Source organism: Rutilus rutilus (assembly GCF_951802725.1).
Source record: "Rutilus rutilus genome assembly, chromosome: 9".
In the NCBI taxonomy this organism is placed as follows: Eukaryota; Metazoa; Chordata; class Actinopteri; order Cypriniformes; family Leuciscidae; genus Rutilus; species Rutilus rutilus.
In genome coordinates this window covers 19,257,829-19,276,592 of record NC_140223.1, presented here as the reverse complement: position 1 = coordinate 19,276,592, position 18,764 = coordinate 19,257,829, and the positions used below count along the sequence as shown (strand labels likewise).

The following is an 18,764-nucleotide window of genomic DNA, read 5'->3' as shown; positions in this document are numbered from 1 at the left end:
TGGCTAAAAACGCTTTGGTGGACACACGGCCTTAAGCCTGTTTTATGCTTCTGCGTCGAACTGCCGCCGTAGCTACGTCGTAGGCTGTGTGTAGCTCGCGTACCATACGGCGTTCCCTGACGTGCACCTCTCCAAAAATGTAACAACGCGTAATTCTACGCGGACACAAGCGCTGTGATTGGTCTGCCAGAACCCCTCCCTCGGGGTTTCACATGCTCCCTAGGTACGCGTCAACGCGGACAACGACACAGAAGTATAAATTAAAACCAACACGTTGCCTACGGCGTATAGGCTCCGGCGTAGGTCCGACGCAGAAGTATAATGAGGCCTTAACTATTAAAGGTTAAGAGACCCATCTGTCACTGTTTTCCATGTTCGTAGAGTTAGTTTGTGGAGTAAATATAGAGGCTACAGGCTATAATCTGTGTGTTTACACAGCCCTTTTAAAAATGGCGGGTGCTGGTGTTTCGCGTGCGTTCGGCCAATCAGCGTACACTAACGTCACGGATAGTTCCTATAGTCAAAGAGTATACTCTTTTGGTGCGTTCAAGTCCTCCTGGGAAGTTCGTACGTACGAGGTGGGAAGTCGTGCTTATAACGGCATGTGCGTTCAAGTCACTTTCGTCGGAGCAAGATAGCGGAGTACTTTCTCTTGATTAATTACACAAAAATACAGTAAGGTTCTTAAACTCTAGTTCTAGAAAATGAAGAACAAAGAAATGTGCATCAGGTGTACTTTGTATTTTTATGTTTTTAATTCATTTATGAAGCCACTGCCAACACATCGTTACATGTTGCATTGTTGTATTATAATACTATCATATTCTGTGTTGGCGATTAGCCAACTGAGCTGTTAATAGAAAAGCCTGACAATATCACAGCTAAATACCTTTACGTATTGTGTATTCCGCCATGTTAATCACTGACACGCCCCCAACTCGTAAAGATCGGAGCTTAGAGAAAATCCCGAGCTCCCCACTGGTATTTACGACATTGTGGTGGCGTTCAAGTGCGTTCAACTCGTAAATACGATCTATACGAGATGACTTGAACGCACCATTTGCTATAGTGCTGGTTTAGACCCTACTCTGAAGTGGGAGCTAATTAGTTCTTCCAAAAGGAGTTCCTATAACTAAAATAGTTGTGGCAATTCTAAAACTCATTTAACTCTGGATTTTAAGCTCACACAAACACTAATGCCATTTTTTTTTTATTCAAACACTAATTCAAATGAAGTGTTTTTTTTTTTTAGTTTCAGAAAGCACATCATGAACATATTGAGCCTGAGGTGAGGATGTTTATATATCATTGCACAAGTCTGAAAAGGTTTTTAATTTAAACCAGATGACTGTGAAGGTTCACACAGTGCCTGGGTTTCTATTAAACCACTGTATCAATCTTTTTGTATAGAATATTTTATTATAGGTTTCTTTTTTGATTATTTAGTATTTTCGTCTTGAGATTGTATGTAATTACTTGGTGCTATAAAATATGTATTATAACAAAGTTATAATTTTTTTAGACCAACAAACTTTCATACTATGTATATCAGCAATGTATTGCTTAACATGTCATACTGCCAAATGTATGTAGTGTGTTTAGAAATAAAATTCTGAAAATTCTCATCAGAGGTGCAGTTTCTGACTAACAATTGCAAAACACTGCTTGCATGTAGTATCCATACTGGTTCAAAGAATAATTTAATAATAAATGCTTGAATTGTTGTAATTTATTTGACCTCTTACAGTAAGTAAAAACTAAGCCATCCGCATTTCAGAGAGAGAGAAAATTATTTTGAAAATTGCCTAACTCTTACTCATTGAACTAAAACAGAAGAATACCACGTGCAACCTGTTTGTTTCATGTTTCATCAAAGAACCTTTCTAAGAATTGTGAACTACTTAGAATTCCTTGGAGCTACAAAGAGCTTACAGTAGAAGCATTCATCATCCTTGAGGAACCCCTATAGCTATTGGTCCATGTATAGAACTTGTTGGACTTGATACTGAAAATTGTAGGTGTGTCAGTTTGATCAGGGTAAAAACAGCTTATGGCATCGCATAATATTAATGTCATAATTAATGCTTGGGTGGGCCTATAAAATTGTGACATGCTGTATGATTTTGCTGTCTGAATATACCTTATCAAATGTATCAGACTTAAAACTCAAGCAGAACCCTGAAGAAAGCTTGCAGATTTTAAGCTGCCGGTAGGATATAACTTTTAAAAAATCACTATGCTTTCACATTATAATTCTAACTCGGCATATGTGGCTTCACTATGTCTACTTTATGGCTTTTATTAAGTAATTTGACCTTCGCTACGGCGTTGTAAAAATGAAGAGCAAAGTTGAAAGTTTGTGTTTATGGGCGGTACTACGACTGACTAGCTTAGCAGGAAGACGAAGCGCAGAGCTCATCGTTCTGCCGTAGAATGGACGCTTTCCTCGGCTTTGAGCTGAGCGTCAGAACGCTGGCAGAGTTGGAGGGAAAATTCGGAAGAATTCACCGTATTCCCAGCCTCTAGATTAGGTAAAGACTTGCATTAATTACAAGCATCTTAATCGTTACGTCTGATTTCTCATGTTAATGGTAGTCATTGTGCTCTGTTGCTCTTATTCATACACATAAGGGTGATTTATATTGAAATAAAGTACGTCACAACAACGCTTCTAAAACCAAGTTCAGAACTACGTTTGCATCGAATTCCAAAAATCGAACTGACGAATTCCATTAAATATCTTAATCACACTCGAAGATGCATGACAGGCACGTGTGACGGATACATCTGTTTACATTTACTGTCAAAACTGTTTGACCTGTACGAAATGTTTTCAAGTGCAGTTGATATATGTAAAGTCAAATAATAATAATAATAATAGTAATAAAACATACGATAAACACTGACCTGATTGTACTATTTTTAGACGAGGGACCTATAGCTATAGGGAATTGGTATGGCTTAAGATTTACATTGCCACTGTATGCAATACTTGGTATCATTTGTCTTTAAAGGGACACTTCACCCATTTGCATTAAGCTTTGCATTGTTAGAAACCCAGTCATACTATTGAATGGTCGTGCAACACTCTCTCATTTTCCCCTGAGATGTGAGAAATCCGTTATTTACCTCTTACACTTCCTCCTACAATGACGCAAAAATCGTCATTTTGCGTCATTGTATGAGGAAGTGTAAGAGGGGGGGATTTCTGTTGAGACTGTCGGTACACGATCCGTTCCACCTGCACAATCCGTTCTACGCATGCGTATAATGGGATTTTAGCAATATTGCGATTATGCTTTACCTCATGTAAACACAATACTTAATAATGTGATAAGCTCATAATGGCATCAACTATAATCGTATTAAAACAGGTGGCGTACGCCGTGTTTAACCATGTAAACACTTGAATCGCACTAACTGAAGTGCGCGTGTTTTTGTCACGCACCTTAAGCGCGTATTCATTTTAAACTTGACATTAGGAAGTTTTCCCTGAACTCTGTCAACATAACTCACTGTCAGCAGTCTGCCTTCATCCAGAAACAGCTCAAATAACGTGACAACAGTGTATAAAACTGTTACAGGAACCGGCATAATATTTCTGTCTTCATCACGGCACAGAATAACAAAATACGTCCATAATAACCCGTTTGTTATTTAACGTACGTAATTACGAGCATGCGTGAAACGGATCGTGCAGGTGGAACGGATCGTGTACCGATCCGTTCCGGTGCATAAGTGTGTACACCCCTATGTTAAATTCCCATAGAGGCAGGCAGATTTTTATTTGTAAGTATTTTTTTATTTTTTATTTTAGGATACTATGCATCCTGATAAAGTTCCCTTGGCCTTTGGAATTAAAATAGCCCCACATCATCACATAGCCTTCACCATACCTAGAGATTGGCATGGGGTACTTTCCATAAGATCATCTCTCAATGCAAATCAAACTAGCTATTAGGCTAACTGAAATAAAACCATGCCAATCTCTAAGTATGGTGAAGGCTATGTGATGATGTGGGGCTATTTTAATTCCAAAGGCCAAGGTAACTTTATCAGGATGCATAGTATCCTAAATTATTATTTTTTTAAATACTTAAAAATAAAAATCTGCCTGCCTCTATGGGAATTTAACATAGGGGTGTACACACTTATGCACCATGTATTTTAAGGAAGAACATTTATTTATTTACGATACATTATTCATTCACAAAGAAAATTGGTGTCCTTAAAGGTTGGATTTTTCCTAATTTTTTAAATTAAGGCATTAAGTTCAATTTCCAAAATATGATTTTTTTTTATTCCTCTTTTTAGTCAACTTTAGCATGGGTGTATTAACTTATGCATAGCACTGTATATATATATATATATCTCTGGAATTTATTTGGGGAGTATTTAAATGCCACATTGTTCACACTAAGTAGTTATGCATCATGGTGTTTCTTTGGATAATACACATTATCCAAAATTAACACTTTGGGTGTGTTGGTAAAACATATGTGTATCACGTTCCTGTGTAAGCATTAGGCCTATGTGTCATTGAAACACAAAGCCAAAGGAGTGACCTTACAAGGTTTGGCTTGTTTTTCTCAGATACACTTACATTACTGTGTTGATTATAGCATTGGTCTCCCTGTACTACACAGTTTCCAGACCTGTTTAACCTTTTAAAGTAACTATGACAAAACATATCATACTTTAGGGGTGATTTTATCCAAAATGTGGCGATTTGGAAGGCCATCGGGAACGGAAGTGTTAAGATGGAGATGCCGAGGGTCATCAAAAGATGTCTGCTGCAAACTTCACACCAGGGCTCTTGAAACAAGTAGGTGTTCAATGATCTTAAAAATTTAAATAATCAATTAATCAAATGTGAGTTTTATTTTATTTATTTCAAAATATATGAACACACACACAAAATATATTTAAAAAAAAAAACACCAAGGCTGCGTTTATTTGATCAAAAATAGAAAAAACTTTTCTATTGTGAAATATTATTACAATTTAAAATAAGTATTTCTATTATATTATAATTTTTTATTTTAGGATTATTTGATGAATAGAAAGTTAAACTATTTATTTTAAAGCTGCAGTCCGTAACTTTTTTGGGTTAAAAATTATCCAGAATAAATTTTTGAGCAAGTACATAATCAGCCAGTGTTCAAAACTATCTGCTTGCCTTAGCTCGATTCAAAACGGTAAGCTTGTAATAATGTTTTTAATTCCAGTGGTACTGGTGGATTTCAGTGGGAAATTCGAGTATGTCTTTGCGTCATTACGTCACATGTGTACATATAAAGAAGGTGTCTCGGCCAGTAGGCTATATTGCGTGTGAGGATGTTGGAGGTGGAGATTTATAGCCTTTTCTCACAGCACTTGATATAATCAAACTTATCAATTTGATGGCGGATCCAGAAAGGTTCAAACGACAATCACCAGTGACAACTGGAGATTCCCCCGTTGTAAAATGCAAAAGACTTCGGACTTCGGAGTGGCTACAGAAAAAAGAGTGATAATTCCACTAATAACTGCAATTGCAGATTTGAACAGAGATGGCGACAAAGAAGAAAAACTACGGACTGCAGCTTTAAAATAAAAAATCGATTGTATTGATGTTAAAATTATACTGACCCCAAACTTTTAAAAGGTAATGCATATCAGACGTATATCAGTATGCATCGGCAATGTATATCATTGTTTGTTTATTCTGTTTTGTATAACTGAAATAATAATTGCTCATTTCAGCCTTTAACTTAAGCCTCCGATCAGATGGCATCTGCGGTGGTGTAAAACAATGTCGCTTGCCATTCCCAATGTAAGTATAATTCTGAGAGAAATTAATCCAGCATTTCCTGATGCAGCATCTGTGTCTAGTGTTTTCAGAAAATATGTTTTGAAATTGTGTGTTGTCTCATCAGCAAGAAAACAAGCTCTTATAGAAATACATGGAGAGAACTGAGAACATCTATGTGCTATTCCATCTCTGGATTCAACTCCAGGTTCTTTTGTACCTATGAGCCTGTCACAGGTGAGTTTATGCATTAATTGTTTACATTTTGGATGCCATATTAAAATATCTTAGTGATTTAGTGCCTCTTAATCAATGATCATTCATCTCATAAAATAGCAATGTATTTCATGCTTGTATTAACCAGCAGATCCCATTGAGATCCACAAACAGAAGTTGGCATTATGGTTCAGTCACCTTCCTCAAGAGGAGAGGCAATTCGGTGGCTACTTTTCTCCCGAAACTATGCATGTGGAGCCACTTATCCTAGAGCGTCATCCTGATGAGGATAGAGGCCTTAGTCCCTTCAAGGCAAAGGAAAGGGAATCTCCACGTCCCTCTCTCACAGTTGAGCAGCTCTTTGATGACGATAATAATGGAAACAAGGCACGAGGACTAAATGTTTTGCTATATGGGGCTGTCGGCACAGGGAAAAGTACTATCGTCCGTAAAATGGTGCTGGATTGGTGTGCTGGATCTATTTACTCCCAGTTCAAACTTGTGTTGCCCTTCTCCTGTGAGGATCTCGCCCATTTATCCAAACCAACATCCCTTCGAAACCTTGTAGGCAGGAAATACATGCACCTTCTCAAGACACCTTATCTTAGTGGAGATAATGACAAGGCTAAGGATGTCCTCTTCATCTTCAATGGAATGGAGAAAATGAAGCTGGATTTTCGTATCGGCTCCACAGAGTTATGCAGTGATCCCAATGAGGCTCTCCCATCAGGAGCTGTTGTTGTAAATCTGCTTAGGAAGTACCTGCTACCTGAGGTACTGAATGAGCTCAGCTCTTTATTTTTTAAGCTTTTTTTCTGTGACCTGGCATGTGGAATCATGTCATGTCCCAGATTAAATGGGTCGTGGTTTTGTGATGTAATTACCATGGGCTAATGACATGACACACTTTTTTTTTTTCTCTTTTTTTTCTTCTAGATCTATTAATTTACAAATCATAAATACAGTGACTTTAATACACCTGCTAAATGATGAGGATTTTTTTATTTCTGAATTTAAATTAATTGATATTTTGTTTCTCATAATGAAGAAAAAAAAGAATGATTTTCTTGAAAATAACTTTATTTCTTTCCTAAAAATGTGACTTTGACATATCAAAGTCATGTGGTGCTACCAAAATACCAAAAAAAAGCATAAAAGAGGAAGTTATATCATAAAGAGGACCCCTGCAGACCCAGATAGTTTTATGTGGTTAATTCATATTTATGAATTCATTATATTTATTTATATTGAAACATATAAAAATGGATGGAAAATAATGATAAAGATGTGTACACATACATTGAAAATTATATTGAAATAATTACTTTTTACTTGGTTAGATTTTACATTTATCTACACTTTTCTTGACAATCATATAAACGTTTTTTTTATATATGATAATATGAGACCAAAATTAATTTTGTGAATACATATATAAAAACTTAGCACATGTGGGGAATCTTATTTATCATTGACCTCCCTTCCTTTAGATTAATGTTTATTGTCATTTTTAGCTGCTAAAACATGTTGATTTTCTTACAGGCCAGCATTTTGGTTACAACCAGACTATCTGCCGTGGACAACGTTCCTAGAAAATACATAAAACGTTATGTACAGATCTTTGGCTTTAATGATCCTGATCGCCAGAGAGCCTACTTCACCAGTAGACTCTTGCAGCAGAATGAAGAAAAGCCGGACAAGGCTGCCGAGATGCTCATAGAGATGCTTTACCTAAATCTACAGCGGGAAACTCAGTTAGCTACCGCCTGCTTCTTACCATCTTACTGCTGGCTCACGTGCGCCACTCTTCATTTATTGCATTTTACTGATACGAAGGCACCAATCCGAACCCTCACTGGCACCTACACCAGCTTCATGAGGCTCAACTTCGGAGGAGAAGTGATAACTTTGGACGGAAACGTCTCTTCACAAGACCAACAGAACTCATTAATGCTCTATGTGGTCCGTACTGTTGGTAAACTAGCTTTTGATGGCATCACCAACAAACGGACATCGTTCTCCGATGACGAACTGGAGCAGTGGGTCGGCGGCAAGACTAAAACGGACGAAGAGCTCCAGCAACTGGCGGTGTTTCGCACAGATGTGCTTGATTTCTTTCTGGTGCCTCGTGATGATCATGGTACAGATCCCGAAACTGGTGGTAGACGCTATGTGTTTGCTGTTCCCGCCATGCAGGAATATCTAGCTGCTCTTTATGTCGTTCTTGGCGAGAACAAAAGCGTCCTGGAGAAGTTGACCAGGGAGGTTTCAGAGGCTTTGGGACAAGCCAGTGAGGATATCACAAGCCTACTGAGCATCCTCTCCAAAATCATACCTTTCCGAATCTTCGCTGTTTTCAACTTGCTTAAGTTGTTCCCAAAATTCTTTGAGCGATTCAGCAGCCTTAGCAAAGGGCGTATCGCGAACACCATGGCTGCGGAAATGTTTCGTTCAGAGGACAGCTTCAACGAAGATGTCTTGGACCAGGTGGAGCAAAGTCTGCTGGGAGTGCATGGTCCTCAGCCACAACAGGAAACCGACACCAGGGCGTTTGAACTCTATCCTATCTTCATGGGTGGACTACTTCATTACGGGAACCGGAGGCTGTTAGACCAGCTCGGATGCAACATCAAGAGTCATACGGTTGCTCAGATCACTCGTGCGCTGAGAAAACACCTGATCAAGGAGAGTAAGAAGAAGCAGCCTCCTGAGGAACTCATGGACCTTCTGGTTCTGCTGTATGAGTTTCAGAACCCTCGACTCACTGCTGAAGTCCTACAATCCATCAAGACCATTAACTTGTCGACCGTACGCATGACACCACACAAGTGCTTTGTGCTGAGCACCGTTCTGGGCTGCACACGCTCAAGCTTCCACCTTAATGAGCTCAACCTCTCCTCCTGCCACATCACTCCAGAGTTACTGCAGATCCTCTGGCCAGCCTTCCATCACACTAGCAACCTCAAGTGAGACTTGCACGTACTATAGAGAAAACTAGCCAATGTTTTGCATGCTTGAATCATGCAGTGTTGTGCATAAAAGTAGAAACCTTTTAAGCATACTGAACATCTAACATAAGCTTTTTGTTTACCTCTCTAGATATTGCTAAATCTGATATTAATACATGTTTGACATTCAGTTAGTTAGTGTACTCCAGGGGGCGTCAACCATAGATATCATATATAAACGCTAGCTGTCTAATGGCGCAGTCACTTCCGGCATCATCGTTCGGCCATCTTGTCACAGTGCTCTGTGCATTAAGGTGAATGATCAGCACGCACACAAATCCTCTTATCTCGCTGAAATCTTGACGGATTTACAACGATTTGGTTTCTTACAAACGTTATTAACGTGGCTATAATTCCGAATGCTTGAACATGTATGTTATAATTTTTCATATGTATGCAGTGTATGTATGCAGTGTCATAACTACATCTCTGACGTTTATAACAAACCAAACCGTTTGAAAATCGGTAGAAAAATGAGCAAGTTATGGTTATTTAAAAGTACATGCACCATTGAAGTAGTGAGCGAGTACACTGTGGCAAGATGGCCGCCACGTGCGGACGTTGACCTCCATTGGCCAGCAGTGCGCACGAGACATCTAGCCTTTATATATGATATCTATGGCGTCAACTAGCAGTCTGCTCTTCTTTCAAATGTTTCCTGCTGAGAACAAAAACTAGCAAACAAAAGCCTTAGGAGTTTTGCTGGTCTTAGCTGGTCTTAGCAGCCTTCAGACCAGTCTGACCAATCTAGGATACCAGCTAATAGGCTGGGTTTTTTTTGTATGTTTTTGTTTTCAGTAGAGGATGGGTGAACTTTCACAATAAAGAAAGAGAAAAAAGTATTGTTCAAAAGTTTAGATTTCTATTTCAAATTAATGCTATTCTTTTGAACTTTCTATTTATCAAAGAATCCTAAAAAATAATGATCACTATTTCCACAAAAATATTAAGCAGCACAACTGATAACAATAAGAAATGTTTCTTGAGTTGCAAATCAGCATATTATAGGGATTTCTGAAGGATCATGTGACACTGAAGACTGGAGTAATGATGCTGAAAATTCAGCTTTACCATCTCAGGAAAAAATTACATTTTAAAATATATTAAAATACATTTCATTTTAATTGTAATAATATTTCACAATATTACTATTTTTTACTGTATTTTTGATCAAATAAATACAGCCTTGGTGAGCATAAGAGAATTCTTTTAAAAGCATTAAAAAATGCTTTCATACCTCTGATTTATACTAATGTTCATAAAAACACAGTGTGTTTAGTGTTTTTTATGTCAACATGTTAAACTGGCCAAAAAGGTGCTAGAATCTGATAATTAGATTTAATAATATGTTATTGAAATGATCTGATCCTCAATAGAAGCTTGCTGAAGTGCCCTGGCTGTAATACACTGGCCTCAAGTTTTATGAATAACCAAAAAGTTTTTTTTAATGTGCTGCATCTTATTGATTGAAAGTATTGGACTTTTAACATGCAACTTTGTACTATGGATTTCAATTGTTGCATTTAAGTTGCTTTGCTTGCAGAATGCAGTCAGTAATAATTACACCTAAGCACAATTACCTCATTAGTTATTGATTTTCTTCCTGGGAAATCGGCAAACTAATGGCATGCGTGTGTGTTTTTGCTCACTGTGTGTTTACAGTCTCCAGTTTAACAGCCTGGGTCCCGAGTCCTGCATTCTACTGCGAGATCTCCTACTTGAGCCCAACTGTACTATTAAGTCATTACAGTAAGCCTACTTTCAATAGCACATTGTAAATATGATATATTCATGGTTGAGGGGTAGGTGACATTTTTACTGACAAAAAAATGACACTTCGGCCAGTAACCTTCATGCAATGTGTTCATTAGTGGCATAGCATCTGTTCACTGAGTCTTGAGACATGGGACACAAAGTGTTAAATGTTACTTTGAGTTTTGGAAATAGCAACACTTCCACTTTGAAATTATTCAGAGATGATCACTAGAGTGTTTTTACCCAAACACACCATTTAATTTGATTTACTTTTAATTTATAAAACTACTCACTGTCGTCAGACCATAATATAATACTTCATGTAAAAAAAGAAATATTTTTAGTTTTAGTTTTCATTTGGTTTTCCATCTAATATTTAGATTTACACTATTTCAGCTTTATTTTAATGTAAATGTTTTTAATAGTTCTAGTTTTATTGTCCTGACAATCATTGAAGTTAATGCAAAATTTGTCAATATTTATAATACATTTTTGGCATATCATTTTAGTATTTGACAGTATTGACCCATACAGAAATGAGCTAGGAAAAAACTATTTGTGAGAAAATGAAAGACGCCGAAGGTTGTGGCCAAATGTAAATGTATAACTGTGACGATGTTTAACAGGTTAATCCAGAAAAATTAAATGATACATGAACTAGTTTTTCAGTTTCATACTAGTACTCAAGAATCTGTGTTTATACATATGAAAAAGTGTTTCTTGTGAATTTTGTGTTGCTCTGATCACAGGTTGTGTGACAACTATTTGACGGACGCCGGCATCAGCAATTTACTGGAAGCTCTGTCTGGTAACCACTCTCTTCAACAGCTGTATCTGATGCACACGGGCCTCGGGGACCAATCGGCACAAATGTTGGCTGAGAGACTGGGCCAGCATAACATGTTAAAGGAACTGAATGTGGCCTACAACAACATCGGAGACAATGCAGCTCTCACGCTGGTCGATGCCTGTCGTGAACATCCTAGCATCCACACAGTACAGTGAGTAGAAAAATACATGTTGTTTTTATATAATAGTCCAAATATCTATATCTATATCTATATATATATATATATATATATATATATATATATAGTGATAATACGTTTTGATTTGATACAGAAGGACTCCTTCAGAAGGAGCACCAGGCTGGCTGCAATTTGATAGTGCACGCGACATTTTTTTTAACAATGGCCTACCATCGCGCTATCATTGATATTAATTAATCAATTTGTTTAATTTATCTGAGGTGCCGGAACGCAGTTGGTTAGTTCCAATGTGCGGAACGCCATTCCGGAGACGGTGGGTGGTGTCCGTTCCGGAGACGGTGGTGTCCGTGCACTTGTCTGTGCTGGAGACGGTGGTATCCGTGCCAGAGTTGTTGGTGTCTGTTCTGGAGAAATTAGTGTCCGTGCCAGAGACGGTGGTGTCCGTGCCGGTGTCCGTGCCGGAGACATTGGTGTCCGTGCCGGAGACATTGGTGTCCGTGCCGGAGACATTGGTGTCCGTGCCAGAGAAGGCGGAGACGTGCCAGAGACGTTGGTGTCCATGCCGGAGACGGTAGTGACCATTCCGGTCCATGCACTTGTCCGTGCTGGAGACGGTGGTATCCATGCCAGAGTTGTTGGTGTCTGTTCTGGAGAAGTTAGTGTCCGTGCCAGAGACGGTGGTGTCCGTGCCGGTGTCCGTGCCGGAGACATTGGTGTCCGTGCCAGAGAAGGTGGAGACGTGCCAGAGACGTTGGTGTCCATGCCGGAGACGGTAGTGACCATTCCGGTCCATGCACTTGTCCGTGCTGGAGACGGTGGTATCCATGCCAGAGTTGTTGGTGTCTGTTCTGGAGAAGTTAGTGTCCGTGCCAGAGACGGTGGTGTCAGTGCCGGTGTTCGTGCTGGAGACGGTAGTGTCCATTCCGGAGACGGTGGGTGGTGTCCATGCCGGAGACGGTAGTGTCCATTCCGGTGACGTTGGTGTCCTTTCCGGAGATGGTGGTGTCCGTGCCGGTGTCCGTGCCGGAGACGGTGGTGTCCGTGCCAGAGTTGTTGGTGTCTGTTCTGGAGAAGTTAGTGTCCATGCCGGAGATGGTGGGTGGTGTCCGTGCCGGAGTCGTTGGTGTGTGTTCCGGAGACGTTGGTGTCCGTGCCGATGTCCGTGCCAGAGACGGTGGTGTCCTTTCCAGAGACGGTGTCCGAGACTTTTATCTTCCAAAGATTTTAATTTTGGCGCAATTTTTTCTCTATAGAGTGTTGATATGTCATTTAGTAAATACACTAAGTTTCGTCATACTAGCATGTGTGAAAGTATTTAAAACAAGGGTGTTACAACTAGCCCCGTGTTAGGGTGTGCCCCGCTCTCCCCTACCCCTGGGGGTACGTGAGGTGACAGAAGGGGGTACGCAAACAAAATGCTGAGTTTTGCGTTCATTTAATTCTACCCCACCTTAAAATAACATTAACACTGAGCATGTATTTCTAGCAGATAAGATGCTGTAAATACATGACATCCGATCAAATTACCTCATCTTTTGCTGTCAAAACTGACTGCATTCACTCAACAATGCTGCCTTGGCTAATCACGCTATAGCCTACTGCCGTTCTCGACCATGTTGCCTACCTTTGTAAAATTGGGGATTTAGCACTTACTAGCATGAAGAACAAATATAGACACAGACTGTATCGATTTAAGATTTAGACTCTCTTCGATACAAAACATACCCTGTGTGAGTTCCTGAGTTTAATGTTGATCACATTAATCGAATATCCTCACGATTTGCAAATGTGACATTGACTTTAAACAACAGTTCAACAAACGAAAGGTATTAATATTAACCCTCTGAGGTCGACAAACGCGCCCGCGCGTTTTGCTGGATTTTCTTCACATTGTAGCACTATAAACTTAAATTACTCCGTCATTTATGGTCATACAGAAAAAAGAAATATAAAAAAATTATCTGTGATATTTCTACTTTTGTATGTGTCCACTTACAATCAAATCAAAACATTGTGCTTTTGTAAAATAAAGAAAATAAACAGGGTGTGCGTTCTATCGTGAGAGTCAATGCTTTAATGATTCATTCATAATTACAGCCACTTGCTTTGTTAATGAATGAATGAATGATTTGATGACTCACTCATAAAGACAGTGACTTGCCGCCACCTAATGGCGGTTTTAATTTTAAATCATTTTTTACCATCATTGCATTTATTGAACTTTTTTTTTTTTTTTTTTTAAGCATTATTTATATTATAAAATCGATTTAAGAGGGAAAATATTGCCCCTTACTGAAAAAGGTGTGACTGCAGAGAACTTTTAAGTTTGAGAACTTAACTGTACAAACTCAAACTTAAAGTTTACAAAAATGTTTTATTTTTTGCTTTGGTTGTATTGTGTTTTCATTTGATGCATCAGAACAAAGTGTGAAGAAAACCATTTTTTTTTGTTTTGAAGATTAAAACTAGAACACCAATTATTTGACCTGGGCTGCGTTCAGCTCTGACAAAAGTTTCAAAACGTATTTTAAACGGAAGCGGTGGTGCGTTGAACACCCTGTTCTGATGATTCAAGAGTTGCAATTATTGGCATTCTTTGTGTTCTTTTTGAAGAATTTTTGGAGCCTGATGAAATCGGTATAAATACCGTGTCCTAACTACACACGACGCGATAAAAGGTATCTTTTCCATGTTAATCAGAGTTTTTGTCCTATGGCGACACGCGACTATTTTATTTTAGAAACGGTTTCTATTTTTCTGCGACGTCGCGCTGGAACAACAAACATAAAGTGTGGCAATGATAATCTCAGGTACTGTTTATGTGCTTTATTTAATGTTAAAAGCGTGTAATGTGACTTTGCTCATCATTTAGTGCTCCAGCTTTGTAAACTGTAAAAGCAACAATGGATAATTCACCTCAGATCTTGAAATTAAACAAATGGAAACAAGAACGTTCAAACTGTGAACAAACAAGTGTATTCTTTGACAAAGATTGTTTCAGTAACTCAGTAGCCTATGTATTTTTAATAATGTTAAAATGGTGTAATATTTGTGAATTTGATTATGTAGCTACTTATCCATTTTCTTGCGAGTGACGTCAAGATTACTCTCTGGTGCTGTGCACTTGCCGTCATACTCCGCCCACACACGATTCTGATTGGCTGTGGGTTTTGATTAATTTTGACGCATCTCGCAGTCGCGGCTAGTGTGGGCAGGCAAATTATTTGTCGCTGGAATCTTATCGCATCGCGTCTGGTTAGGACACGGTGTAATACTGCAAAATACGCTCGATGTTACAGTCACTGCCCTTGCCGTCCAGAATAAAAGTGAACATCCCAATCGAGTGAAGGGATATGTGGAAACTGACAAAACAAAAACAAACAAACTAATAAATAAATAAACAAGGAGGCATTTCTCTGACTGGATGTTCTTCCTCCATTTTTGAGATGATCCTCACTGCAGAACACGAAATCCAGGGATTTCAGATCCAACTCCTCCCACCTTACATATTGAGAATGAGGAGATGTCGTCACGCCACAGCGCCCCCGCCCTCAGAGACCGCGTCATCCTCCCCTTTCCGCCATTTTGGGAGGATACCCGCCAGCACCGTTCATTGTTTGTATAGAGCTGGTAAGTCCCGCCCCTTCCGTAAAACCCCGCTGGACCTCAAAGTTGAAAAATCGTCAATGCAAGTGAATGGGAGAAAATAATTATTTTCTGGTCCCGTTTGAATTGTGCCATGAATGTGAACATATGTTGTCTGTGAATTTTTTTATATAATCTTTCATGTTACGAGTTTGACAGTATATGGTATGATTCTTCGGCTAGCAGTTGTGGAAGAGACATAACGAGAAAGACTACATGTCGCCTATGTGACGTCACCCCATAAAGTTGACTTACCCGTGGTTTTCGCCAACCTCAACGATTTTGTCCTCTCCCTGAAAGAAGGCAGTGAAGTGCACCAAAGACACAGCCATGTTTAGCGGGATCCGTGAGCTAGTGTCCGTGTGCGAATGGTGGTGACGTTTCAAACGCGTCGAAAGCAGCGAAGAGTTGTAGTCCACAAAGTGCTCTCACACAAAGTCTAACCGTATCAAACTTCTACCCGCTAAATTGTAGCATTCTTCACACGAAAGATTATATAAAAAATTCACAGACAACATATGTTCACATTCATGGCACAATTCAAACGGGACCAGAAAATAATTATTTTCTCCCGTTCACTTGCATTGACGGTTTTTCAACTTTGAGGTCCAGCGGGGTTAGCGGAGGGGGCGGGACTTACCAGCTCTATTGGTAGTAGAGGAGGTTGTCGCACTATTTTAGAATGCCTGGAAAACACTGCTGTGTAAAAAACTGCTCCAGTGTCTCACACGATCGTCATGGAAACCGTAGGAACCATGTGTTACAGTTTTTTCATATTTTAAAATTTAAGTAAAAAAAATAAAAATAATTTTGTTTGGCATTGGTAGTAAGTTTCTCCCTGTAAGGACCCTTCTCTTTTGCCCCATTCTTCTCCATTTCTTCTTAATTTTGTCGTAATTTCTATTATAATTCCTCGAGCCGTCTTTCCTGCTCCGTCTCTGTATTGCTCTTGCACTGTTGCCCCTGGCAACCGATAGCGTATCCTCCCAAAATGGTGGACGGGCTCAATTCGTCACGTGACAGCAAGCTACCTATGAGTATGTCCTCATTCTCAATACCTAAACCTACCCATCTCCACCCCCTGATCCCTAAACCTACCCATCTCCACCCCTTAAATCTGGATCTAACTCTGCCCCCTGGATCTCGTGTACTGCAGTGAGGTGCTACTGCCATTTTTGGCCTATACTGGCACTAAAAGAGGAGTATGGGAAATCCAGTTCTCATTAATATTCATAAACTCATTACCATAGCTATTCTTACCTGTAAAAATGACATTTCTAGATAACTGTAATACTATTTTCACTAGTTAAAATGCTAATTCTTGATATCAACAATTGAATTTCAACTAGTAAACACAATAATTCTTGATATCTGTATATTTTCACTTATATCTTATAAATCCACCTAATTTCATGCTAATTTGTGATGTTAATAAATGTTTAATGCTTATACTTCCTCCCAGCCTGTACCTGAACCAGCTTACCGATGTGGGAAAGCAGTCGCTGCACGTGCGTGGGGTTCCTCGGGTGAAGGAGGGCCGGCGGGTGAAAGTCCTGGCCTCTGTAACAGAGGGTTCAGACATTTCAGAGGACTGGCATCCCATTCTGAGCGTTATTGGAAAAAATTCTCTTTCCTGGGATAGAGGCCGTGTACGCGAGCAACTGCTGGTCTTCCTGAAAGACCTGGAATGGGGTCGGAAACAGCACCCGAGTTTCTGGAAAAAGATGCACTTCCGGCGAGTAGAGAGCGTTGTGAGGCAAACTTTGCGCTTACTGGAAAAGAGCAGTGATACGGGTACAGGGACCGGTACAAAATGATGCAATTACGATTGAAGCTAAAGGAATAAGATGTGTCTAATTTCTCAAAGGGATATTTGTTACTAATCCAGTCAGCCTTAAAGGGATAGTTCACCCAAAAATGAAAATTCTCTCATCATTTAGGCTACTCACCCTCATGTCAGCCCCGTTGTAAATGACTTACTTTCTTCAGATCAACAAAAATCAAGATTTTTAGGAAAATCATCCATCTCTGTGAATCCATTTAATGCATTGAAGGGTAGCCACTTCGTTGACGCTTGAAAAACCGGTAATCCATTTGAGCCCATTGGATGCATCAATGTCTTCTTCTCAAGTAAGACGATAGGTGCATGTTAGAAAAATTCTCATATTTTAAACTCTTTTAACTATGAAAACTCGATTCGGGGCAACTGTCTTCTCAAGTACTCAAGTTCAACTTGACATGATTGTACGTGCGTTGTGAAGTTTGCGTGGGAAGTAACACTGAAGCACAGAGGACAGCCACTTCTTGCGCAAGCTTCACAACGCACTTACGTCATGTCAAAACACCCCTCTCAAGAACGCTTGTATCACAGTAGACTGGAAGCAGTGTTAAGAAGTTAAACACACCTATCGTTCCGCTTTGAAAGACATTGATTCATCCACTGGGGTCGTATAGATTACCGCCACGATCGCTGTGAGTGTCAACCAAGCGACACCCATTCACTTGCATCATGGACTCACAGAGATAGATTATTTTTCCAAAAAGCATTTGTTTGTGTTTATCTGAAGAAAGAAAGTCACATACATTGGGGATGGCATGAGGGTGAATAAACAATAACAGAATGTTCATTTTTGGGTGAACTATCCCTTTAATATTTCTCACTTGGTTTGTAAAGGGTTGATTTTACAAATCATTTTGTTTACGGCATATCCGTCTACTTTAGCATTAGGTTATTTTGAGAAAACACTGTGACAAATGTGTGTTATTTTATTGTTTGAGGGAAAGCTCAATATATGATATTCCAGAATTTTTCAGATTACTACTTGAAAAAAACCTTGTTGCATGATGGCAAATGTTGCCATTTAAAGCCATTTCCTTTGCATTTGTGTTCAGGGAGAATTTAGAGAATTTATCATATGAATTATGTGCGTTCACAGCTCTCAAACCTTTCTGTGTAAAATCTTTACACAATATTTGAGTGTCAAATGGTGCTCTAGACAAGGTTTAACCAAGTACGGTTAACAAAGACAAGCCTTTAGATGCTTCCTCAATATTAACATAATCTACGGTTGAAAAAATGTTTGTACTAACAAATTATGACCGGAATTTGCTGTGCAATAAAATCAAAATAAAACTAAAAGTGCTGATGTAAGACTTTGTCATACTGTATTGCTTTGACTTTCAATAAAAAGAGGCTGCTCATACCATCTCAAAAACAATCAAGCTTATTTGGGGAGTTTGTAGTCACTGGTCTTAATTACAGTTGTTTATGTAATACTTCCTTCATCTGATGATGGCAGTTGTCTCATAAACCTGAGATTAAATATTAATCTCCTGGTGGAACAAGGAGGAGCCATACTG

General features: G+C 39.2%; 1 protein-coding gene across 2 annotated transcripts; it reads left to right on the top strand.

Moving 5' to 3' along the window:
* Positions 1-2,359: 2,359 nt before the first annotated feature.
* nlrx1 (NLR family member X1) lies at positions 2,360-18,555 on the top strand. Of its 2 annotated transcripts, none has more exons than XM_084419077.1 (9): positions 2,360-2,531; positions 4,703-4,825; positions 5,746-5,815; positions 5,919-6,028; positions 6,156-6,781; positions 7,550-8,973; positions 10,678-10,764; positions 11,520-11,771; positions 16,867-18,555. In XM_084419077.1, the coding sequence occupies exons 2-9, from the start codon at positions 4,720-4,722 to the stop codon at positions 17,219-17,221; spliced, it is 3,030 nt and encodes a 1,009-aa protein (XP_084275203.1). In that variant the 5' UTR covers positions 2,360-2,531; positions 4,703-4,719; the 3' UTR covers positions 17,222-18,555. The 2 variants fall into 2 exon arrangements, with proteins under 2 accessions (XP_084275203.1, XP_084275204.1); XM_084419078.1 differs by having other exon boundaries at positions 2,380-2,531; positions 6,159-6,781.
* Positions 18,556-18,764: the final 209 nt, after the last annotated feature.